The sequence below is a fragment of the Cryptomeria japonica genome, chromosome 11 (genome assembly GCF_030272615.1).
Source record: "Cryptomeria japonica chromosome 11, Sugi_1.0, whole genome shotgun sequence".
Lineage (NCBI taxonomy): Eukaryota > Viridiplantae > Streptophyta > Pinopsida > Cupressales > Cupressaceae > Cryptomeria > Cryptomeria japonica.
The window spans coordinates 448966163-448992829 of NC_081415.1; the positions used below are offsets into that span (position 1 = coordinate 448966163).

The window sequence follows — 26667 nt, forward strand, 5'->3', positions numbered from 1 at the left end:
AAGGGTGGAAGGTACACCAGATGGATGTTAAGACAACATTTATAAATGGTGAGATCTCAGAAGAAGTCTACCTAGAGCAACCTGAAGGGTTTGAAATTCATGATGCAGAGTCTCATGTGTGTAGACTCAAGAAAGCTCTCTATGGGCTTAAACAGGCTCCCAGGGCCTGGTATGAAAGAATTGACACCTATCTCTCAGGACTTGGTTTCTCTAAAAATGATGCAGATCCTAATCAATACTACAAAAGAAATAAAGGTGATATGCTAATATTGATTTTATATGTTGATGACTTATTAATCATAGGAAATGATCACCTTATAGATCAATGCAAGAAAGATCTATCCAAAGAATTTGATATGAAGGACTTGGGACTCCTTCATTACTTCCTAGGATTGGAAGTATGGCAGAATTCTGACAACATTATACTAAACCAAGGAAAGTATACCTTGGATATTTTGAAGAGATTCGGAATGCTAAACTGTAGGCTCGTGACCTCTCCTATGAAAACCAATTTACATAAACTTAAAGAAGCAACAACAGAGTCACAACCCACTGACCCTACTCAATACAGATAGATGATTGGGTCCCTGATGTACCTGGTAAATACAAGGCCAGATATCTGTTATGCAGTTAATGCTTTAAGTCAGTTTATGTGTGAACCTAAGGAGATACACCTGGTTGCAGTGAAACACATCATGAGATACCTACAAGGTACCCTAAACCTTGGTCTCAAATATGAGAAAGTTGATATAGACCTACATGGATTTATAGATTGAGATTGGGCTGGAAGTGTGACTGACAAAAAAAGCACTTCAGGGTGTTGCTTCAGTCTAGGTTCAACTATGATATCTTGGATCAGCAGGAAACAGTCTTCTGTAGCTCAAAGCTCCACTGAGGCAGAATACATTGCAACTTCTATGGCTGCCCGAGAGGCAGTATGGCTTAGGAAGTTGCTTGTGGGGTTGTTTGGACAACCTATGAAACCCACTGTTATACATTGTGACAATCAGTGCTGCATAAAACTTTAAGTAAATCCAGTGTTCCATGACAGATCCAAGCATATTGAGATTCCATACCACTATGTGCAAGATATGGTAGACAGGAATGTGATCAAATTAGAATATGTTTGTACAGGAGATCAAACTGCAGATTTTCTGACCAAACCTCTTTCCAGAGTGAAGGTTGATCACTTCAGAAAAGGTTTAGGTATGATAGAAAGGTAATTTGCTTTGTAATTTGTATTTGCACATCAATAAGATGTTTAATGTGTAAACTTCTTTGTTATGATAGGACATTTTGGATTTTATCCCCTGGGTTCATATCTAAGAGGTGACAATCTCTCAAGATAATGAACACTTGTATGTAGACATTATAAGGTGACAATCTTATGATGTCCAAACCAGTTATCATGTTGGATCTTTGGTGTGTCATGGATGTGCCATGATTGTGTTGTGGTAAAACATTTGTATAAGATGTTAGTGCACATACCACAACTTGGATAAGATGTGAATTTAATCTTTTTTTATATGATTATCCTTAAGTATTGCGTGTTTAGGCAATACTGATATCACATGCTTAGGTGATATCCTGTCATCACAAGATTGACGTGATGGACATTTGTATTACGTGTTTAGGTGATACTTCATATCATGTGATTAGGTGATATGATTTTCTAGAAAGTCAGATTGTGTAAAGAATACTGACCATCATTTGAATTGTGATGCTTGATATATTGTTTTCATTTATCTTACCTAGCTAAGAGGGAGTGTTAATGCATGATAGCTTCGGTAAGATAAATGATTGAATGAGAGATAAATGAAGTCTCTCATTCAATCATTTATCCTATTGATAAACTATTAGGAAAACTTCAAGCTATTGTTCTCTCATTTGATGATCCTTCTTCACTTGTATATGTCCAATCTACTTAGTTTGATCAATGCTCAAACTATCGATAATCATATCATAGCATAGTATAACGATTAATATCGGTTTGCATTATAATTGTGATCACCGATTATTATCGGGCTAACCATGTATCCCGATTTATATCGGTTGATTTATCAACAGTAAACAAATGATGATTATCAAGTTTAACCGATTGTTATCGGGTGGCAAAGCATACACCGCTTGGTATCTAACTATTAGTTAAGCGATCACCAAGTCACTTAGACACCTATTGGCATCGGTTAACATGTCACGTAGACACCGATTGGCATCGGATAATAAGTTACGTAGACCCTGATTAGTATTGGGCTGTTGATTAAAGTAAACACCGATTGGTAATTATAATTCAAAGGGTGCAATCAAGTAATGTCTTGATCGGTCATGTCTATGAGACATGACCGGTCAAGGCATTGCTTGATCCTCCCCTCTTGCATATATATATATCAATCGATATTTGTGAGAAGAACATCGAAATCTATAAATGCTCCTCTCACCTGCCATACAAAAGAAGATAATCTGATTTATCATATAAATAGATACTACATAGATCAAGAAAATATAAAATAGAATACATCTTGCATGTTGAATTGAGAATTGAACATCATTTACACATAAGGTGTTGATGACCATAGAACTCAAGGCCTCTCGCACCTTCACAAGTCGTCTTAAGACGAGCGTGTGAGATGCAAATCGTGTTTCAGCAACCTTACATGACAAAAAAATACACATCATATATCAACTATGAAAACTAAAAGATAAGAAATTAAAAAATAAAATTTAAATTAGTAATTACCTTCAACAACTCCAAATTGGAGGTCCTAAAAGTGGCTTGTGACATATGATGATTAGTTACAAACATTTGAATCTCCTCGCCCTCCACGTACACTTGTTTCACCCAATCAATTTATGTGCCGATCTTTTGCATGATTAAATTGAGTGAGTAGATTGCACATGTTGTCCAAAAGATATGCCCATATGTAGCCTCCACTATAGACCTAGCTGCCCTACAATTTTTAGCATTGTCCGTTATGACTTGGACAACATTTTCAGGCCCCACCATGTCAATGGATTCTATGAGGATATTGGCAATGAAACTTGCATCTTTCAGTTAACCCTTTCAGCGATTGGGGCTTTGACTTAACTGTTGAAAAGTTTGCAAACTAAAAAGGCACACTTGAGGCCTAATTGAGTTGTGATGACGACATCACAAATAACCTTAGTTGACGTGTCGAGGAATGACAAGATTCAATGAAGCGAGCAAAACTAAAACAAAGAAAGATGCATAAAAAGGAAAATGCAATGCCAAGGCAAAAAACAATAAGTAAAAGGAAATGCAAGACCCCAAGATTGAACCCAAGCATGAAAAATGAAGAAAAAAAACAAGAAGGATGAAACCAAGAAATGCGAAACCAACGAAAAAGCTAAGGCCCTCACAAATACATGTGATCATCACAACAAGAAGAAAACAAAAGCGAGAGAAAGCAAACAACAAACACACATAGGAAATGGAAGGAGACACCATCATGAATACATGCCACTCACGGGGAAGCAAACACTCAACCATGAACACACAAACAAGCACGAAACATAGTGGTTCGGAGCTAGGATTACGAAGAACAATTGCAAAGAGCTTGAGCACACAATAGTAAGTGTTAAAATGACAATTAAATGGTGCATTTGGTCCTTAAAACTTACTATGCTTCATTATTAAACTGCCATTAGTGTCCATTGTACACAATAAGTGCTCAGCTAGACGTCGTTAGGCTCAACCCCAAGGTGACGAGACGTTGCTGCCATCGGGGATTGGGGTTCGGGATTTCCACTTAATGCAAGACAAAACTTGGAACACCGACGCCTGCAACAGCAAAACAAACAACACGGAGAGGAAGGCATCAGGGATTGGGGCTGGAGCATGCGGCATGCCGAATGAAAGAACTCTAAAGTTTGAAAAGAAAACACAGGGCAAGGGCAAGAAAACAAAGAGAAACAAGAGACAAGGCAAAAACAAGAAAATAAGAGAAATCAAAAGGGGGCCACCATTTTGTCGAAAAGAAACAAAATCGGGTGTGGGTTCAAGGCACACCACTACCAAGTTCTGAACTTTTGGAAAACTTTGTCTTGCTGTCCTAAAAATAGCTTGAAGCTCTTACCTTTGCTGGCAGCTTACCTGGATCAAATTGTATTTTTTTTGACTAGAAGTAAAATGACAACATTTAATAAGTGCATCACCATTTTTCCTTTTCTAGTGGCTCATGAATTTGCAACTTTATAATTTTTCATATGCTGCAGTTTTACGGACTTGGAAAACTGTTTCATTTTCTGCAAATTAGTTGTGCAAAAACTGTGTTAATTGTTAATCTAATTGAGTGCTTTTCTTCCTTGTGGTAGTGTCATATGCTAGAGTCCTTAATTTACATAGCTTAAAAACATTTAATTCCATTGGATCTTACCTAGAGCTTCTCATTTTGTGATTGTTTTTCAGAATATGTATCTGGGGGTACTCATGAAAAAATTGAGGGTCCGGATTGTGAAATTGAGGAGGCTGTTCATAAGTGTACCAATTTTGATAACTGTGTTATTAAAACTGAAGAGTGCAGAGAAACACAGATACCAGATATTGAAGTAAATGGTACATTCAAGAAGAATGACGCAAAGAAGAATGTTGAGAAATCCAAATCTGTATCAGCTGTTAGGACTCATTCAACAGAAATGCTAGGTGACAGTTTTATCTGCACTGTGTCCTCTGAATCGCAAGTGAAAATAGATAAAAAAGATAGCTCTGGTACTGGAAGAGTGGCAAAACTTTCACCCTGGAGGGAATCTACTAATGCTCAGCCTGAAGGAAGTGAATTTGGAGGAGTCATAGTTAAACAAGAGGTATTTTCAAGATTCATTACTTGCAAAGCTAGTTTGCTTAGAATGGAAAAAATGTGAAGTTATTAGATTTATTTTATTTGATTCTTTGGAGGATTATTGCTATTAATTTTCAAACATCTTATATTTGTTTACAAGATCCTTGTGTTTAAGTTAAGCTGAATCCTGCTTATGAGATTTCATTATTATTGTGGTGGAGGTTTACTTATGAGATTTGTATATTAAGGCTGTCAGTTATTGCTTAGTCCCTCTTGGTTTCTCCACTTTCTGGCATCTATTTTATACTTTATAGCAAAGTTCCCAGACTCGGACTCGGCTCGGACTTGGCAAGGCCAACTCGACTCGGCTACAACTCGGCTACAACTCGGCAACGACTCGGCAATGACTCGGCAAAATCTTGAAATAATATACTTTTACAATTATATATATATGAAATTATATATCATATTCCATGACTCGGGCCGAGTCATAAAAACTCGGCGAGGTCTGCTCGGCTCGGCGACTCGGATAACTCGCACGACTTGCAGCGAGTTTGGGAACTATGGCTTGCTTCAATTTTATATGTAATGCAACAAATGTAGATTTGATTTTTATAATAGCTTATGGAACAAACACCACTGCGGTAGGGCAGGAAATTTTATACTAAACCATTTCTAACACAGTTCTGAATCTTAAAAAAGCCTTATACTCTGTTTCAGGACAGCTTTTACTGGTCCCTATATATCACAGTTTTGAATTTTAAGAAATCATTTGCTTTTTTTATTTACAGGATATATCTTTTTAATTGATGATACTGCGAGTGTGATTCACAGGACTGTTTTGATCTTCTTGTTAATCAGTTGTGTAAAGTCTATTGCTGTAAAGGTGTAATTTTACATATAAGATTTCTAATAACTACATGATGTATGCGACCGGATGCAGCAGGATAGAGGTCAGTGAAGAAGAAGAAAAAGGAGAGGCGAAGGAACTGGATGGCAAAATAAAGCTTGGCTATCTTTAAATCCTTATAAAAGAACAAATTCTAGAGTGTCTTTAGGTGGGCTGGTGTGTTCTCTTTTTGTTTGTGCTATTCTATACAATATATCAGGCATTCTAGGTGGTCTGCTTTTGTTCAAGATATTAGCAATATTGTTCTAAGGAAAAGCATGATGGTAGTTTTATTTCACATGTCCATAATATCTCTTTGCTTATGTCTCTGTAATTCTTACAATTCTTGATTGAGTGAACAGTGCTTGTTATCCATGCAAGCCATAATTTTGCTAAAATGCTTCCTTGCTTTGGTCCTAGGAAGTGCTTGAAGTCTTTATTTCAAGTCTGGATCAAAAGGCTTAGCTGTTTTGGTTATTTTTGTGAGGAATTTGTAAATTGTGGTCCTTTGTGATCATCTTTTGGCAGTACAGATTAATTGTCACAGATTTGGCTGTTAGGGCAGATGGTTCCTTAATTTCAGGGTTGCTTTTATCTTGCTGTTTTTCTATTATATTTAACTGATGACTTTAGCTATTTTGATCCGAGTTAGCAGAAATTTTACTTATTGGCATCTTGAAATACTTAAGTTTCTTAGCCTAGCAGGCTGAAATATCCAAAATTCTGAAGCTCTAATATTAATCCACATCTTTGCGGTCTTGTGAAATGACAAACCTAAGGTGCATGGAAAAATGCATTTTAAACATTCTTGATTCTCTGAAAGTGAAACAGAGGAAGCCTACAAAAGTGACAGGCCTGAGTAGATTATATTAAATTGTTAGATTTTTTTTTCTTTGGGTTTGTACACAGGAAAGTATCATTGGACAAACAGTTTTTGTAAGGACATTATTGGTGACTTATTTCGTACATGCATTTGATACTAATCCAAAATGTCAGGAATATTTCTCCAACAAAAGAAAAACAAACATATCAATTTTCAACTTCCTTAATAAGGTGAACAGAGGAAGAAAAGATCTCAAAACTTAAAAAGGATTCTGCAAATCCCTTACAGAGAGAACAATAGTTTATATGATTCCTTTAATTGAACTCAAGCTATTCTTAATTCTTCTTTTGTGTTGTGGTTTTTGAGTTATTTTGATCAAACACATTCTATTTTCCTTACAAAACTATTAACATTAGGTTTCTTAAAGACATCAAGTTTCCACAATCCATGAGATTTGGAAGAGCTGTTACTGGATCAGATTGTGTGGTAGCTTTCACATCAACGGATCATGCTCTGTGATCAATCATCAGGATGATTGAGTGCTATCGGGGAGTAAAATGAGTGAGTAGCAGACTAGGTCAGTTTAAAAAGAGGAGGGAGAAAAGGAAGGTGACATAAGGAGTTAGGTAAGAGGGAGGAAAATTAAAAGTTGAAATTATAAATTAATAAATGGAAGAGAATGATAAAAATAAACAAAAGAAAAATGAAAAAAAAAATACAAAGTAGGTCTACCATATGAATTTAGAGCATGAATAAATGTGATTGAATAGAAAAGAGAATATATATGACAAAATAAATATGGATGTATAAAAAGGGAAGAACAAAAATATGATGAACGATTAATAAGCAAGAGAAATTAATAAATAAGTATACAATATATATGTAGGAGAATTATTTAAGATAAATACCTAACCACAAAAGAAAATGAAAAACAGGTTTCTTGTTGGAAAAAGTACAGGCAGATAGTGGAAGAGGTAAAGTAGGCTTTCAAATATTGTGCAGGGAGTTTCAATTGCTAATAGTGGATCCAGCCCTAAATAAATATTCATTATGATCTAATCATCTGCTTGAGGACAAGTTCCATTAGTGACTACATCCCAGGTCATTTAAGAATAAATAAAATCAGCTTTAAGAGAGCTTTTGAAATGATTTCTGAAAGCTGTTTGCTTAAACTTTAAACTAAATTTTCAATTGCTTGTGGAGAGAGGGGAAGGTGGGTTAGTTATAGTGAGATAGAAATTCCCTATTGCACAATGTTTGAACAAAAGAGTGGGGAATTTGTGATTTAGATGAATGATGGCAAATGAGATGAAGTATGTGGGAAATCAAGTTCATCTAAACAAGTTTTCCATGGAGTCTCAGAATAGGGTGGGCACGGGAATGGGTTTCAGGGATGACAAATTTTTATCCAAAACTTGAGTGCATCATTAATGTTAAATTACTGGTTCCAGTTTGGGTTTGATTTAGCAGGCTCATTTGTGGGTTTTTGAGGTTGTTCATTTTGGGTTTGTCCTTTTAAAAACATATAAAAATCATAAATATATACATTGTTCAATATTAAAAAATAATAAAACTATAATATGTCATTATTATTCATCATCACATCTTGAGCTAATCAATAAAATTAATAATTAATAAAACTAAAAAACATTAACATTTATAATTATAAATTTATATTTATAAAACATTTAATAAAAACATTTAAAAGTTCAATTTTAAATCAAAATTAACCTAAAACTATTTTTGAAAATTTAAGGGTTTCATTAATTGTTTTTGGGTTGCCATACAGACTTGTGTGCGAGGCTTATGACATTAAAAAGTGGGCACAGTTTTAAAATTTGTTTACCAGGCATATTGTGGGCTCTACTCTACCATATGACTAGTTTTATTAATTGAATTACAGGCTTCTGTTTTTTGTACAGCTTGGGCACTTCAAAGTGTGCCCCCTACAACCCCTGTCCATCTGAGCTTCAGTGGTGACCCTCATGTTGGCAGTCTGCATATCGTGCTTATTGGTGGCTCACATATAATATAGCTCTGCATGCTCTTTGCACAGACTGAGGACCTTGTTCAAAATGCCTTGGCTCCTTTACCATTTTCTGGCTTTTTTAATTCCCTGAGAACGTTAGTACCAAGGTGTGGCCTTGATAAAGAATCAGGTCTAAGCTCCTTTAGTTTGTGGATTTGGGGGTCCATATTCTAATGGTTAATAGCCAACATTGAACATGCAAAGAACAGCATTAAGTAACAGTCAAAGTTAGCAAAAAATGGCAGATTCTTGATGAATTCATATGGAATAACGAAAAAATATACACACTCTTGATGGATTTGCACAGGTTTGTCTGGAATGAACCTACCATAAAAAAAAAGCCCCTTGCGAGAAATCCTGCCCAGATTGACCTGGAATTCAAATTGGGTTCAAATTGGACTGGATCTGGGGCCAACATTATATCTAGTTGCAATTCAAGCTGTAAAAAATAAAAAACTAAATCAACTGATATTTATTGAAAGATATTTGTTGTTTTTTGAAATTAAGACTGAATGATTAGGATGGTGTAAAGATAACAGAGGAGTGGCTGTGTAATATAAGGTAGGCAAAGGTGAGGGCTGCAGAGGTGAAGAAGTAGAATATTTTCAACTCGTTATATTTATATTTGTCTCTGGTTTTGCTTTGCCTGCTTACCAGGAAATGGTAATGAAGATTTAGAAACTCTATGAAAAGAAAATTTACAGAGCTTGACTGTAATTTATTTATTAATTTTTTAAATGAATATTATTATAATATTATTTAGTTTTAAATGGCATGGGGAACACCCCTTGCAGATGGAAATGCCCCTCTAGGACCATCCAGGGGATGCCCTCCCTGCAGGTGGCACCTAAAGGGACAGCGATGAGGGTGTTTCGCCCTTGTTCCATCATCCTTGGGATGTCTCTACACCGTGTTCAACCCTTTTTATACTAATGACATGTCCATAAGAACATTGCTTAAACATAGTTTTTGGATGGCCAATGCTTTATAAACCCTGATGGTCAAAACAATGCTAATTATAGTTGGCATTTCTATCTCCTTATATGATTGATGTGGTAGAGAGAAATTTATATGGCATATTTACTGTAAGTGTTAAATTGTCAAGATCTTTTGGACATGACTGCATTCAATATTCTGCAACTTAATCCTTTATCTTGGAGAGGGCCCCTCTAAGGGACACCTGGTTGGTCTAAGAAAAATGAAGAGAGTTATGGTCTTGGTGTAAGTTTGTTCTAGGCTTACTTTGGAAGACAAAGCTGCAAAGATACTTTTTATAACAAGAATTCTCCATTGATTCTATTCTATTCAGGTGTCCTAAGAATTATTTAAAGGAAAATTTGGCATTCGTGTCAACCGGAATTTGTAGTTTTTGTAAGGATGTAGATTTATTTCCATTTCGTTAAAGGCCCAGATGCCAGCTTTTCTTGCTATCATAGGACAAGGCTTTCTGTCTATCTTTGATCCTTGTTGGAGGTAGCTCTTAAGTGTTTTGATGTAATATAAGATGCATGCATTTCATTTGTTCTGAATTGTGTATGCCTTCCTCTTCCAGTTTAAGCTATAGTGAAGTTGGAACATATGCACATCACCTGTTTTCTCTTTCCACTATCAATGGTCATGCTGTTAAGAGAGGTTTTTAAGGGACTTTCTTGTGTCCTTGGAGTTTCTAGCTAGAACCTCTCAGTCTCTAGGGTATTCTCATATAAACATCAACAGCTTCTATGTGGGCTCATTTATTGTTATTGATGATGAAACTTTCTTCTTTTTTGGGACCTGGATACAAGTTAAGGCAGCTTTGTCCTCCAGCTTATGTGTTTAGCTTAGGTCTCCATTAGTTCATTAACATGGCTTCATTGAGGGGTTTTTATTTAACATTATCATTTGTGTTTGGATCATTTAGTTGAATCTTTCTTGAGTTAGCTAGGGTTACCCCTTTTTGGGCCCACTGCACTTTTACATGGGGACTTGTATTATGTGTTAGTTACTCTTTCAGCTCTTGGTTTCTTTTTAGCAGTTCTTGCTATTTTAACTTCTTGTGCTTTCATCTCATTGACCTTTTTTTGTCTTTCATGGTATATGCTTAATATAATTTCTTTGTTTCTTTCTGCATGTGATTGATTTTTTATAAGTGATCCCTAAACCACATTCAGGGTCCATTGGAGGAATCGAAATACAAATCCTTTCATGAACATCATCTTGCCCTTTAGTACCATATGCATAATTGAACAACATAAAAGCCTATAAATTTTGATGTTGCTATCATGCTATGATTGGTTTCCCAAAACATTACACACCCATTAATGGAGATTGAACATACCTGACCTATACTGGCTTTGACAAATGTTGCAATTTAGGAAGCTAAAAGCTAATGAACGCAAAGAACAAAAAGAGAAACCCAAATTGGGTAAAAAATCCATTAGGACCACTAAGACAACCACTTCAAATGCCCCAACTTGCTCCAAATTTAATGAACTTATACAATGACACAATCTCAAGAAACATGGCTATGAATTTCTACCTTTTATTGCTAATAAGCCCCATACATAACATGACTACAATGCATTTCCAAGTTAACTCTATTTCTCTTATCACTTAAGTAAGTACATCTCCTCAAAGTACCTTAAATAGATCTATGTTTTCTATTGGTGTTCTAGCTCAACCCAAAGGGGTGTGTTTATGTTAAAACAAGGAATGGATTGACAAGAGGTGGTGGAAAGTGTTCCACTTAGAATGATGGAAGATTAACTGTTTCAACTTTCTAGAGAAGTCTTCAATTGTATTTTTTTGTCATATATGGAACTAGTTTTTCTGCAAGTGAGCTTTTTAGTTGCATCCTGTTCCAATGATGGTGAGTTTGTATGTGGTTGAACCATAGTTTAAAAACCCTGTGAGTACTTGTGCATGAAAATGGTATAGCCCAATAATTGCTTAAAAATTTGGTGTCGATTTTTGGTTAAAACCTGTCAATTTTTTCTTGAAAGACTAGCCAAAATCATTGACTCACTAAAAATCACTATGTAAAAATTCTTGGCTAGGATTTGACATTAAAAAGTACAATTTGTTTCACCACTTGTTTTGTGTGATGAACCCTTCAAGTGGTGAACAGATGAAAAAAGCAATGGCTAGGGCACAAGGTTAGAATTCTCTAGATATTTAAGAATTTGGTGGGGATGACTTCTGGTACATGTTGCAACAAAAAGGTATTCAAGATTGAAAACCAGCATGGCTAAGGAATTCTTGGACCCAAACATGCATTTAACCAGTTTGATCCTTGATATTGTTTATGAATTTTGATGGGGTTTATCATGGGTTGAACACAAAATCAACATAGCATTGGATTGATAGCCATTAACCTCATGCTAAATAATGGGATTTCTTAAATTTGATTGAGCTCCATTTAACTTTTTCAAACCTTATATGGAAATAAACTATGATGGAATCTGTGTTTAGTTTTGAGCTGGATGTCGGAGGTAAAGAAGAGATTGGACTACAAAATTATTTAACCAGTTTGATCTTTGATATTGGTTATGAATTTTGATGGGGTTTATCATGGGTTGAACACAAAATCAACATAGCATTGGATTGATAGCCATTAGCCTCATGCTAAATAATGGGATTTCTAAAATTTGATTCAGCTCCATTTAACTTTATCAAACCCTATATGGAAATAAACTATGATGGAATCTGTGTTTAGTTTTGAGCTGGATGTCGAAGGTAAAGAAGATATTAGACTACAAAATTATTTCAATATAGACTTTTGACCTTGTCAAACAATAAAATTTGAATAGACATCCACAACTTCAAATCTTTCTTAGTTTCTTCCAGCAAAATTAGCCATGTCAAGGTGAAACTCTAGATGTGATAAGTAAAATAAACGAGCTTAAATAATTAGTTTATCTTCAATAGCATCAATTCTAAATACTTCATTGGATAGGAAAACTTAATTGATATGAACTCTATAAGTGGCATAGGAATTAAATTTGATTAAACACTTGACATTTATGAAATTATTTAATGTATTGAATATGTAATTGTTTTAAGATGGCATCACTTATCTAAATTTTACGCTACCTTGAGAAAACAGCTGGTGGATTTTGACCTCTAGTTCACTAAGACAAGTTTGGCAATTTCTAATATGACACTGATTAAATTAGAAACAGTATTAAGGCACATGAAGCTTAGGCAAAACATCAGTGGTGGGTTCACTGCATACACAGCTTGGTACTATGCATGGGGCTCTTGTTGGTGCTACTACTGCTACACCATCTGCTTCCATGATGCCCACACAATGGCAGCAGACTTTTCTGAGCTTTAGTCATATAGAAGGATTTGTAATTTTTGTTGATATTAAAACTTGAAATTCATATATATTGAAACTTTGAACTTGTATTTTGATTTATGAAGTGCATTGAATTCTAATATTGTTCTATATATAAAGGAAATGAGTACGATGGCCCATGAAATTCAGTAATATGCATGTTCTTAAACAATATGTTTAAATATTAATAAGAACATGTTTAAATATTAATGCATTTTTTAATGTTTGATAAATTTGCTGAGTTATTCCCAAGTCCTGAGTTTTAGTTTTTTGTGAAAAGTTAAGTAATTGCCAAGTCACTTATGCTCATCTGCACTTATGCGTTATGCTCATCTGCATCACATTATGGAACTAGCACTGATTTATATTTGTTGTCTTTTGTCCTTAGGAGCCTACTCATACATCATATTAGCAATTTTTAATTAGATTTTATGAGTAGTAGTTGCCACTATGTTACTACCTTTCGTGGGACTTTTCCTTTGGCTAGTGACTTGTGTCAAAACTGTCATCTACAGACTTCCCTCCTTTGTTTTATCTCTTCTTCTTGAGGCTAAGTCAAGACATCCATGCACAGTTTGAGTGATCTCTCAATCAACTGAGTTCATCTGAAGATTTTTCGGATCAGCAAGCTCTGCCAAACTGTAAAGTTTCAGAAAACAATCAACTATGAAAGACCTAATATGATATTCCATTGTATCATATATATCAACATCTAAATTCAGATCAATAACACAATTAAAGGGGACTATGCGCTTATGCTTGGGTGGGTGTTATGCTATCAGCGACGTGATGTTTGAAGTTTTTGGAGTTCAATATAAGTTTTCATAAATCATATTTTTGCCTTTATGCTCTGTTTTTATAGATTAAAATTTAGAACTATTAAACTTTAAATGGCTCAACATTTGCTCCATGATCGTTTGAGCAGTTAAAGCCAAAAAACCCCACAGATTCTGTTTGGACCATATTCTGTAGATGAATTTATTTTATTGCTCCTTTACAATTGTCATCTTGATTGAACCTTGTTGTAGCATGTCTGTTTTGTATCTAATGTTAAGAATCTCTAGAGCACTTTTGCATCCTATTATACACCATACCCATCTTGTGTAAGGGCAATTTAAGCGTGTTGACTAGAACATAGTTTAAGCATGAGCCATATTGTGTAGATGAATTCATTTTGTTGCTTGTTTACAATTGTCATCTTGATTGAACCTTGTTGTAGCATGTCTTTTTTCTATCTAATGTTACGAATCTCTAGAGCACTTTTGCATCCATTATACACCATACCCATCTTGTGTAAGGGCAATTCAAGCGTGTTGACTAGAACATGGGTTAAGCACGAAGATAATATATAAATGATAAAAGAACTCTCCATGCTGGAAAGGAACCAGATACAAATTTGCTATTATATGTGCTTATCTCACTGTAAATTCTTTTTGTTATTGGGATATATTGGGCTGCATGTTATGGACTTGTACTATCCTTGAGAGGTGTGTTACTCTTTTTGGGTTGAATGCAGTATTGGGTTGATTATCAGGGATGCTCTGTTCTGACACTGCCATGGGCAGTTTGATCATAAGAAATTTTAGGGTTTGCAGGAGTTATGATAGCAAAGTGAGGAAAGCATGCAAGTCAGTGAGTGCAGCTTGCAGGAGAGATTGCGAGTCTCGAAATCTAGATAGATACAGAGCCTGTTTTGTGAATTTGAATTTTCAAATTAGCTTAAAGGATTGGTGTGTGCTTTTATATTTCTGCCAAAAACTTGATGTATTGGATTTTGAAAATTAACAAAGAATGTCATATTTTTCATTTTCAATGTGTTAATGTTTTTGCTCTGATATTCTGTGTGTATTTTGATTTCATATTGTGCCTATGTACTCTGAGTTGTTGGGCGATTGATGGATGTTCATTTGACCTTCAATGACATTAACAATTTAACTGGTTTTAGGACAACTGACAAGTAATAACATTTGTTATGCCTGTAGGAACTTGATGTAGCAATATTGGGATGTAAACAAGAGAGAGAATGCAGCTTCTGGATTCAATTGTGCACAAGATTTTTTGCATCAGTGTTTCAGATCACACTCCGTGATCCATCATTAGGATGAAGAGAGTCAAATTTTCAGATTGGGTCTTTGAATATTGTTGAGATGAAGTAGCAGTCAATGCTAAGAGATTTCCACAATCCATAGTATAGAATGAAAGCAGTTTCTGGATTCAATTGTGTTCAATATTTTTGCATCAACGTTTCGGATCACACTCCGTGATCCAGTATCAGGATGAAATACACATTCCTCATACTTCTGATGGAATGGGCCAAAGTCTAATACTATTTCGAGTTGACCAAGCACTTGTACATTTCACTCTGCTCTCCAATATTGGACAGAGTTAACTATTTACAAACCGCCAAGATTTAGATTGTGAATATGACATTGATATTTATCATTTTTTCTAATCAGACAGAGGTGGTCTGTGTAATACCCTATAAGCTAAATGCAAATAGAAAATTCTAGCCAGAAATATTCTTGCAACAAATGATATTTTTTGGATTTTACACTAACACACAAACACACATAAAGCACTGGACTATATTAGACTGTTACGCTTACTGGGTACACCTAGTATGTAGATCTGATTTCTTGAAGTTCTTGGTGATGCTCAGCTGCAAGTAAATCTAACACCTTGCTGATGCTGATGCTGATTATATTTTGCATGGTGATAATTTTGATAATGTCGTGCACCACAAACTGCTGTTTCCTGAAAGTTTTTGTCCAAAGACACAAATCAATAATTGATACACCTGAGGCTTTTTGTCCCAAACACTAAAGCTTCTGTAGCAGTGTCAATTCAAGTTTTAGTTTTAATTTTCCAAAAGGATCCTCATTCTTTTCTTCCCCAGTGCATTGTATACTCCCTCAAACTGGTGATCCACGGTCAATGGTAGCTGACAACTAACTCCCTAAATTGTTGGCAGTTTCAATTAGTTAATTGAGTACCCCCCCTCCTTAAATGGCAGTCTAATCAATTAGCTGACCATATGTCCACCTTTTACTCCAAAGCTAACTAAAAGACCTAGCAACTACTCGATTGGAAGGCACAAAAATACAATTGCTTTGGAACTAAAGACTTCTCTGCCTTATTCAAACATTAACATTCCTAATTGAAATTAGTACTAGCTAACTGCTGATAGAGCACTCACTCAATGTTGCAGCTAAAAAGGGAATTTTGCAAATCCACCCTTCTTGGAATGGCTTACCCACAAGTGATGCAGTGCTGAATATTTAAATATCTCTGGTCCCTTCCAACTAGCATCCTCAATGTGTAGCTTCTTCCAATGGACCATGTACTCTATGATAGTCCTATCCCTGAGTATCTTGTCCCATGTGTCAATGATGGCACCTTAGACCAAAATAAGTTTCTGCTCATCATCCAAGGGTGGCAAATCAACTGACGGTGCAGTATGTTGGCCAAATGTCTCTTAATGCAAGATTCATTGAAGCAGTGTGAATATGACTGCCAATTGGCAACTTCAACTTATAGGCCGTTTCATCAACTCTCTTCAAGACTCTATATGGTGCACAGTGGGGTTTGAGCTATTTAACCCCACTTCACTTAATGAAAGTTTGTCTATAAGGCTGCAAGTGTAGAAAGACCGTATATCTCCAACTTCAAAGGATCTCTTGGTGTGGTGCCAATTTGCATTAAACTTCTGTTGGTTTTGGGTCTGCTGCAAATGATCTTCGAGTGACCTCAAAATGTCTTGGCTATGCTCTTGCAATTGACTAGATGCTGGTACTTTTCTGTTAGTGAAGACCTCATCAATGAAGGTAGGTGCTAAAGCCATATAGGGCCATTTAAGGTGTCATATCAATGGAACTATGGTAAGTGGTATTATAACAATATTCTCCATAATGCAACCATCAATGAAAGTAGCCTTAGGCATTGAGAAATCCACTATCTCTATTGTTGACAATAGTTTTAGGCAAACCATGTTGTTAGAAAACCTCGCTGAAGAACAAGTCAGCTACTCGTGCTTTGAATTCTAAAGGGATCAAAGAAATGTGCATATTTAGTTAACCAATCCACTACAACATAATGCTACCCTTTTGATTTACTTTAGGAAGGCATACAATGAAATCCATAGAGATACTTTGCAAATGGGTAGAAGGTGCAGTAAACTTTTTATAAAGTATGATTTTGCCATATTCTATTTGCAAGTGGTGCGCTCTGTAATATGCCTCGGAACATCTTCCTTGAGGTCCTTTAGGGAAACCTCTCTCAGTTGCCTATAGATCATGTACAAGCATCATGCGAAGTCCACATAATTTTCTTCTTTGTCTTGGACTCCAATAAAATGAAAATTCTGTTCGTATCCAGGATAAAGTCCATTTCCTACTGTATAGCTATCATCCTTCACATTTCCATCTAGTAGAAAAAGTGTTCTTAGCATATTCTGCCATAATAGCAGCCATTCATAAACAATAGAATACATGGAGTAGAAGGTAGACATTTAGGTAAAGGTAATAACAACCATATTAAAATCATTCAAATTATATTGGCCAAGGAAGAATTTCAGATTGTTTTTATCTGTTCTTACTGCAAATCTGCCACATACTCAATACTACTTGAACTTAGCTAAAGCATGCATGATAACAAGCATTTCCTTGTCATAAATAGAAAATACGTTTTTTGAAGTTTTCATTTTTTCACATTAGAGCAACTCCAATCTAGTCACCTGAAACATCACACTCTACAACAAATGGCTGTGAGAAATTGGGAATGGGAAATGTAGGGTACGAGCTCATTACCTCAAGCTTCTCAAAAGCTTCTTGAGCTATGTCATCCCATAAGAAGGCTTCCTTCTTAGTCATGTAAGCTAGGGGTGTTGCCAGTTGTGAGAAAACCTTGACCAATCTCTGATAGTGATTGTATAGGCCAAATAAGCCTCTCAAATGAGTCAATGTCAGAGTTGTGTGGGTCTTCAGTTGATCCACCTAAACACCTTGAGCACTAATGATGTGACCAACTATAGCATCTCTGTATAATCAGAAATCACATTTAGATTTTTTGCAAATAAAAGTTATTGCAATATCTGAAGGATTATATCCAAGTGTCTCATGTGATCTTCCCAAGCTTTATTAAAGGTCAGTATATCATCAAAGAATACCAAAATAAATTTTCAACTAGGCATTGAATATCTATTCCTAATTGATTGGAAAGTAGTTGGAGCATTTGATATCACAAAATGACATGACAAGGAGTTCATTGTGTTCACAATGACACTTGAAGTTCGTATCATGCACGTCTTCATCATGCATGGATTTGATGTTAGCGGGACCTCAAGGCAATTTTTGGAAAAGTAGATAGCTCCATTCAATTTATTGGTAAGATCATCAATCTCTGGAATGGGATATTTGTTATCGATTGTTTTCTTGTTCAAGGCTTTGTAGTCTATGCATATCCTCATCATTTTCTTTACAAGTACCATTGATGATGTAAATGGATTAGAATTGGGTTTGATGTGGCTTGTCTCTATCAACTCTTTGATGGCTTTCTCTATTTATTTTGTATAAATCTATGGACGGCAGTAGGGGGTGATCATGGCATGCTTTTAACCTTGTTCTAACTCAATGATTTGTTGGGATCCCCTATTTGGTGGGAGGTTTAGAGGCATATTGTTGAACAGAATACTATGCTTATCCATAATAGTTTGGATGTCAGCATGATAAGTGTAGTGTTTACCCAAAGGCAAAGTAGTAGGCATGCCTCCTATCACAAAGCAACTGGTTGCCCATGAAACTTATCCCTTATGGAAAGTCCTTTCAATACTGTTAGCTGTGACCGCTGGTGCAGATCCATCAGATATGCCCCTAAGTACCATGTCTCTCCATTGATTTGAACTTCAGCCCATGGATTGATAACTTCTGGAAAATTCCTCAAGAGAATGCTACCGATGTATGCTGAGAACTTTGTGTGCCTCCCACCAAGGTATACCTGGGGCCATTGAATTGCCTTGGTGCATGAAATAATGAATCTGTCAATAAGCACAGTTCACTGTTTGGATAACTCTCCATGAACCTTGAAAGGATGATACCATGGTGCTCCTTAAAGAGCTGCAAGTGTCCCTTCAATAGTGGCAGTTTTACCTCCTGCAAATTGCTTAGGCTAATGTCCTACAATTGACTCTGCTATTGCGTTTTGTTTTGATTCATCAGTCCCATAACCAATCTTTTCTTCATTTGAAACTATTTCAATGCAATGGAATTGGCCCTTTTCCAAGCTTCTATGACTAGGCTCCAAAATTCTTTTTTTGGTTTAAGCTCATTTCTAGCATCTCATAACGTTTTTTGTTCCAATGGTTTGAGGTGTAGCTTTCTGAGTATATGAATTAAATCCTCTTTTCTGAAAGTTACCTTTTTCCTGTCCTATAGTACTAGTAAGTGCTTTATGCTAAGAAGAAAATTCATTTCTTAGAATAAATGTGTCAAGTGCTAAGCCGGCTTAATAGCCCCTTGCAGTGATGGGGGTGCAAAGCCCTTAACTAGAGCTTTGAGGAGTTAAAATAAATCCACAATAAAGAGAAAAGTGATTCTCTTCTTTGATACATCAGGTAGCATAACCGTAAATTGTTGAATTTTGGTGATATAAATCTACAAAGATATGCTCTCTGATTCTGACAAGCTCCTTGAGGTACTCATCCTCATCCTTCTGCTCAAAGCAGTCCAACAATATCTAATGGCAACCATTAAAATTACAACACGACGATGCCCTTGTGTGACCAAACCATGGTACCACCAATTTTAGGCAACACCCTGCAAATGCAATGTGGTGAACTGAATGGTGTTGTCCTCCACCATAGGGCTAACTGTAAAGTAGGTCTGATTTCTCTTGATACTCCACAAAATGTATCCAACTACCTTGGAGTAATCATCTCAGCATCTGGGTTTTCATTCTTCTGTATAATCATGGGCTTAGCAGGTTTTTGAAGGAGATTCATTTAATTGACTGCTTGTTAGTCTTACGAAGCTGAACTTCCCTCTGCGTAAGATGCCTTAGTATGATTATGATTTTGCATGTAATGCTTTGAAAATGTAACACTTGTGCCATTAGTTCTGCCATATTTTGTTGTCCGCTGAATTACAATCAGGATATCTTGAAATAAATCTTCCCTTCCGTCTTTAGTCATTTTCTACTTCTGTTCACTTTGTTGATTTCTTGATTCCCTATCACTATTTGACGTGAAATACAAAAGTCTGATTTTGCCTTTTGTTTTGTTTTGTTTTTCTTTTACCTTGTTTTGGTTCTTAATTAGGCTGGCAAGATCAGAACTCTGATACCATTGCGATGTCCTAAACTAAATGTATATAGAGGTTAAACCATTGTTCCACAGCCGTTGGGGACGGGGAGACAGGGGATGGGCTTCGGGGACAGGGGGACAAAGGGAAAAAGTTTCCGGGACGGGTTTCGGGGACTTGGGCCTTGGGGGGGGGGGGGCGCGCGTTTCTGTGGAACACTGGTTAAACCCAGAATATTCTAGCTACAAATCTTGCTAAATTGATAGAGAACGTCAATACAAGGTACTTATAGGAGAATTTAACCATTTAGGTGTGGACAGTGCATGCGATGGCTAACAGTTGTGTATAACATGTCATTAGTCTGCATTAATTGAAAGATAATCTGATTGTGCACTCTGTTGGTTTCTATTGATGCCATTGTCTTCCAGGGATACAAAATCTCAACAATGTCAGCCATGAACATATTATGGGTTTTGTATCATGTGAAGCATTTGCTAGGATGAAAGTGCATGCTTTTGGCTGTTCAAATAAATAACTAATCCATGGGTTGTAACTAATTTCAGAGATCTCAGGACTGAGTTTTCTGTTTACGGCGTTTCTTTTGGTTGAAACTTGAAAGTGCATACTAGGGTATTCAAAGAACTCAATAACTCACGGCATAACTTATTTCACAGTAAAGTTTTGAAAACCTGATATTTTTCCATCTAAAGCATTTCCAGGAATTGGATTTCCCTTGCATATTGAAGTGATTGTTGCAGAGCTGTATGTGTATTTTTAGCCTTTTCATATTGACACTGTCCAGGATTGAGTACAGTTTGACATTGACAGAGTCAATTTCTGTTGATTTCGCATGTGGGAAAATTTTATGAGTGAATGTTCTTTGGTCTTTTAAAATTTTATCAATGGAATTCAATGTCTAGCTTTATCTACATATTTGAAGACCATAATTTGAGAACTTTGCCTTCTTGTATGTATTACAGTTGTCATATTATTAATTCCTAAGCATTTAATTTCTAGTCTTCCAGTTTGTTTTGAAATGACTTGCTTTCCAGTTTATGTGCTGTACTTTTTAGTCACTTATTTCGACATTCGACATTTGATTTTTCTCTCTTAAAGTAGAACATGTTTTTTCTGACACAGTCTCCATTATTTTCTTCTAGTTCCAGGATGTAAAAACTGCAGTAAAAGATGATTTGATGTACAATGCTGAGAAGTGTAATATTGATCTTCGAGATTTTACTCATCCTGCCATTAATGCAGAACAAGCTATTGATGTAGAATTTCCATCTTCAAAGTCTATTTCTGAAAATTATCTTCAAGTAGATACTCTTCCAAATCACACGGTTACTTGCCCGTCATTAAGTGGTAGTGCTGCTTCTGCTTCTTCCACTAGATTAATGAAAGTGCAATGTGAGGTAAAGGATGAATCAAGTATGCTGGATGCAAAGGCATCATCGTGCTCAAATGCTCATTCCTTGAGAGATAAATTGTTAGGGAAGTCCAGCAAACTTCAGGTACACAACTCAGATGAGCCGATTTCTTGTTCACAATCTAAGCAATTAGCTGCCTCAGGAAATTCTGTTATAAAGGAAGCAACACAATATTCAGGTGTGGTTGGAAGGTCCTCAAGACCAGATGATGGTTTGCCGTCATACAAGCAACTTCCTTTAGGGAAGAAACAAATAGAAGATCTTCAGGCTAGCAAAGATGCCGAGGATTTGACTGGCAAGTCAGGACAAAGCAAAGAAAACATGGGCAATACCGATATAAAGAGTGAACCGGATTCTGCAAAACAAATTGTAGTGGAAGCTGCTAATTATTCAGATGATTCAGCATCAGAAGAAAGACAATCTAAATTGGAACAATATTCTCAAGGGTTTTCTGAGCAGGCACGAGTCTCTCCACAGCAGTCATCAGTTTTGCAGCAGGAAAGCCGTTTACCAGTGAACCACCGTCCGAGATTCACAATGGGATCATCAATATATTCAGCAAGTGCTATAGGTACTGAATATAATATAATTTGAAGGGGGTCTAGTTCACTATATATTGAAGATGTTCAAAGTTTTGCTTGTATGTTCTATGCTTTTAACAGTAATTGTGTATTTTGGAACAGTTTTATCAATGCAAGTACCAAGTGCAAGGTCTGTAGCTGGAAGCTCAAAATCAGGTCCTGTGGCAGCCCATTTGCATAAGAATACTGCATCCGGTGTTGGTAAAACATCCAACCCAAGTTCTGTTTCAAGATCACCTATGTCTGGGCCTATTTCTGTAGCTAATAGTAAGTCATCAGATCAAGTTATGAAATCATCAGTAAATCCAGTATCTTCTTCACCAGCTACTAAGTCAGCTCATCTATCAAAGCAGCGTTTCAGGTCGGGCAGTCCAGCAGATTTCAAGAAAGATGAAGCTGGTAATGCTTTTGGCAAATATTCAAATTCAGGTAGTCCAGGCCGAGTTCCTCCTGATGTATTGTCATTCAAACCCGTTGTTAAGGAGAATGTAAAGTGCTCAACAAATTCTGCAGTGAAAGCAGCATCACATGGGAAGGCAAGTATTCAAGCTGGAGCTTCTAAGCATGCTGTATCAAATTCAAAGGGTCATAAGTCCTTTACGTCTTCAAAGTCATCCTCTGGCCAGAATGTGCCTCGTTCTTCAAGTTCTGCAGAGCAAGCATCTGCAACGCAGTCACAGAATCATTTGTCAATGCAAACAAAGCAAGTTACTTTTGGGGAAACTCACAAGAATGAGAAGTTGAATGTACAAGCTTCCCAATCTGTGTCAAAGGCAAATACTGCTTTGCCACATTCGCACCCTCAAGTTGCAAACAGCGTCTCTGCAACCTTAAGTGATGAAGAGGTGAAGTACTAGGTGAAATAGCTTTCTGTTTAATTCATTAGAATCTCTTGGAATAGTTAGTAGTTCTGTTGTTGGTTTCAAATTTTCTAATCTCGTGATTTTCATGGATGACAGCTTGCCCTATTGTTGCATCAGGAACTCAATAGCTCTCCAAGAGTTCCTCGAGTACCACGTGTGCGACATACTGGCAATGCTCCGCAATTGGCATCTCCAACACCTCTTTCGGGAACCTTTGTGAAGCGGCCAACTGCTGTTACACCACAATGTAGCTCTGTCAGTGGACAAAAAGATCATGCTCTGGTAATCTTTCTATTTCAATTATGACTTTCAAATGTTCTTATGAATAAGAATTTGCTCTTTTCTTTGTTTTTCTCAATTTCCAGAAAGCCCCTTGCAGGCTATCAAAGAACATATGAGGATTTCCATCACACAATTTATAATTACACTATTTGTTTTATTTTTGTTAATGAAATTTGTACAGGTTTCAAGAAGAAGGGGGAGGGAAGACAATGCAAGAGAGGGTTCTCGGACTCCTGTTCAAGGATTGGATGAATCTATAAAAGCTGATGGACTTTTGTCTTCTCCCGATACAAGGAGACTAGAAGAAAACAATAGGGTTGATGATTTTGCTTCCTCAGGGAGAAGGGAGGTGCCTTCAGATAACACTAACGCTGCAAAGAAAAATTTATCTCTAACTAATTTAAACAATATGACAGATGGAAGTAGTCATTCCCTTGTCTTTGATTCAAATGATGGGCCCTTGTCTAGTGTCCATGTATCTCCAGGTGATTTGTCAGACGATGCAGAAAATATGATAACCGAAGGTATTGCATTGACGCTGCCAGGTATTTCTTTGTTACTAATATTTATTCTTTGATGGACAATTTATAATGACCGTTTCTGTTGGAGTCAGCCATTCATTGGTTATAAAATTAGTCTTATTTCTTTTCTTCAAATTTTCTCCTTATACGTTTTCTCTTTTCAGGTATAATTGATGATATTCTCAGCAAAGCTCCTGAAATGTCATATGAACAAATTTGTGAGGCTGTCCTGCCGGTATGTATCTAACACAAGTAAAGACAATGGCGTACAGTTTGGTTTGCATTTGATTATCTTTGATGTTTGCAGGGCCTATCACACTTTTTCGTCTAGATTATATATCATCAAATTTGGTTAACATTTGTCTCACTTACATGCGTGTGAATGCCATGACAGCATTGGCAAAAGCTAAGGAAACACAATGGTGAGAGATATGCCTACACAAGCCATTACCAGGCTGTTCTTGATTGTTTAAGGAATCGCACTGCATGGGCTCATCTTGTTGATCGTGGACCAAAGGTAGCTCTGTTTCTCTTTTCTGATTTGGGTTTAAAATAATATTAAATAGTTTTCTTTTAGTTTTGTGAGATTTTGCCAAGATCAAGAGGCAATGGAAAGCACAAATAAGAGAGAACAAAATAGATGATAGAAATAAACTGTGCTCACATATCCATATAGCCTTGCCTATATAAGCAGGCTCATATTCATTGTATGTATCGATTCATGATCCAGTTGATCAATATTTTCTCTTGATAGAAATAAACTGTATTCTATCAAGAGAAAATATTGATCAACTGGATCATGAATCGATACATACAATGAATATGAGCATGCTTATATAGGCAAGGCTATATGGATATGTGAGCACACAAACATGACATGTGGCTCAATAAGAAACAAGGGTAGGTAGGAAATAGGTGTGGGTAGGTAGGAGAAACAATATAATATTCCACATGAGGTGGATCACCCACTGAATGTGGAGTGTAACAACAAGATCACACCATAAAAGGTGGAAATTCTCTTACACACACTATCCCAATGTGGCACAAACACCCAAGTGTCACATACCCAAACTACTATGAAATGCATGTACCTAAGTAAACTTAAGTAAGGTGTAATAATGTCCAAGATGAATAATTATTTACACCAACACCCCCCCTTAAGTGCAACATAGGGGAATGCACTAAAGTCTACAATGCAACTAAGCAATGCAAGATGGGTTCCGGCTACGAGGCCATGTTAGGTATCCATGTACAAATGCAAATGCATGCAAAACAATGCAAGGAAATCTCTCACAAAGCGGGGAAAGAGAGAAAAACCCAATGGGAAAAAACCCTTCCCCAAAAGAGAGATGAAAACTAGATACAAAGAACTCTCATAGAAGTATGTGAAGGACAAAACCCCATGTGAGGAAAAAGTCCCCCCCATATGAGAGAAAAAGAAGAGAGACTAGGAAGCCCCCCCTCAATCTAGAATCTGCACCAATGATAGAAGCTCGAAGATGAATGAAAAAACTTCTCCATGAACGTCGAACAACATTCCTCCCCTTAGGAAGAAACAAAACCAAAGGTGGATCCAAAAAGTCTCCCCAATCATGAAGGGAAGATGAAGCAAAAATACTCATGATGAAAGGAATCTCTGAAAACTACTCAAGTGTCCCCATGTCGATGCTAAAAGGTACCCCCTCCAAAGGTGGTAAACTGTGCCACACTGTTGAAAAAGGCACTCCAAGATCTAGTGGAGATGAAAGTAGAACAATATCTAAAGACTCATATGTCTCCTCAAAAGATAAAGAGACCTCCTCCAAGTGTTGTACAAAAGTATCCACAATCATGTCAACCTCTAAAGATTGATCATGTAGAGAATGCACAAGAGGGTCAGAGTTATCCCTCGCAACAATCAATTAAGGATCATCTTCATCAAAGAGAAGATGAATGTCATCATTGGTGTCTCCCAAATCTGCAATGTAGGACTCCACAAACAAACCTGCAATGTCTGTCAAGTAGGCATCCCAATCAACTGAAACTGGAAGACATAAAATATCCTGCTGCATTGAATCACAAGAAGGCAAAACTGTCGCACTAGCTGCATCATCAGGTGCAATAGGTGGTGTGATATCAATAGGAGGAGATGAAATGCAAGGCTCAAGAATGGGGTCACATGTGAGAATCCCCAAGTTCAAATGCCCAAAGTTCTCCTCAAAATCTGAATCATCAACATAGGAAGAATCAACCTCATCAATAGGACCAAAATCTGAAAAAGAGTACAACCGAGATGAATGATCAACCACCCCAGTCGCAATGATAGCTCCACTCTCCAAGTCTCTAATGATAACTGAATCAGGTGTGAACTCCACAGTTTTCCTAGTTGCCCCTTGTGTGATTTGATAGATGGAAAGAAGATTATTTGTCAAGTGGGGTACACACAACACATCATTGAAGGAGTTATCCCCAATGGCAATAGATCCTTTCCCAATCACATCCATGTATGTATGATTGCCCATCAAAATCTGTGGCATGTGGCAAGGCTCAAATGTAGAAAACATAGACTACGAAGATGCCATATGATGAGAAGCCCCTGAATCTAGAAGCCATCTCCCTAAATCACGACTTGAAGTAGCACAAAGAGCTTGTCCCTTTCCTTTATCTGTCCCAAAAGAGTGATCCTTTCCTTTATCCTTGGAAGAAGAAGGTGATGTAGACATTCTAGAAGGTAGGTTGATTCTATTCTTCTCAAGAAGATTTTTCAACTCATCAATATCCTTCTTATAACGATGATGTTCATCATGTCCTGACTTCTTGCAATATCCACAAAAAAGATTTTCCTTATATGATTTCCTCTTAGG

General features: G+C 36.6%; 1 protein-coding gene across 3 annotated transcripts in view; it reads left to right on the forward strand.

Annotated features, from left to right (window-relative positions):
* LOC131041404 (uncharacterized) overlaps window positions 1-26667 on the forward strand; it is a 53662-nt gene that overhangs the window by 23771 nt on the left and 3224 nt on the right. The window contains exons 2-8 of one of the 3 annotated variants that reach the window (XM_057974474.2): window positions 4427-4821; window positions 21308-22148; window positions 22261-23003; window positions 23139-23303; window positions 23485-23848; window positions 23989-24059; window positions 24219-24341. In XM_057974474.2, the coding sequence (XP_057830457.2) occupies window positions 4427-4821; window positions 21308-22148; window positions 22261-23003; window positions 23139-23303; window positions 23485-23848; window positions 23989-24059; window positions 24219-24341 (2702 nt within the window). Of the gene's footprint in view, window positions 1-4426; window positions 4822-21307; window positions 22149-22260; window positions 23004-23117; window positions 23304-23484; window positions 23849-23988; window positions 24060-24218; window positions 24342-26667 lie in introns of all 3 variants that reach the window. The other 2 variants (XM_057974473.2, XM_057974475.2) reach the window with 2 other exon arrangements.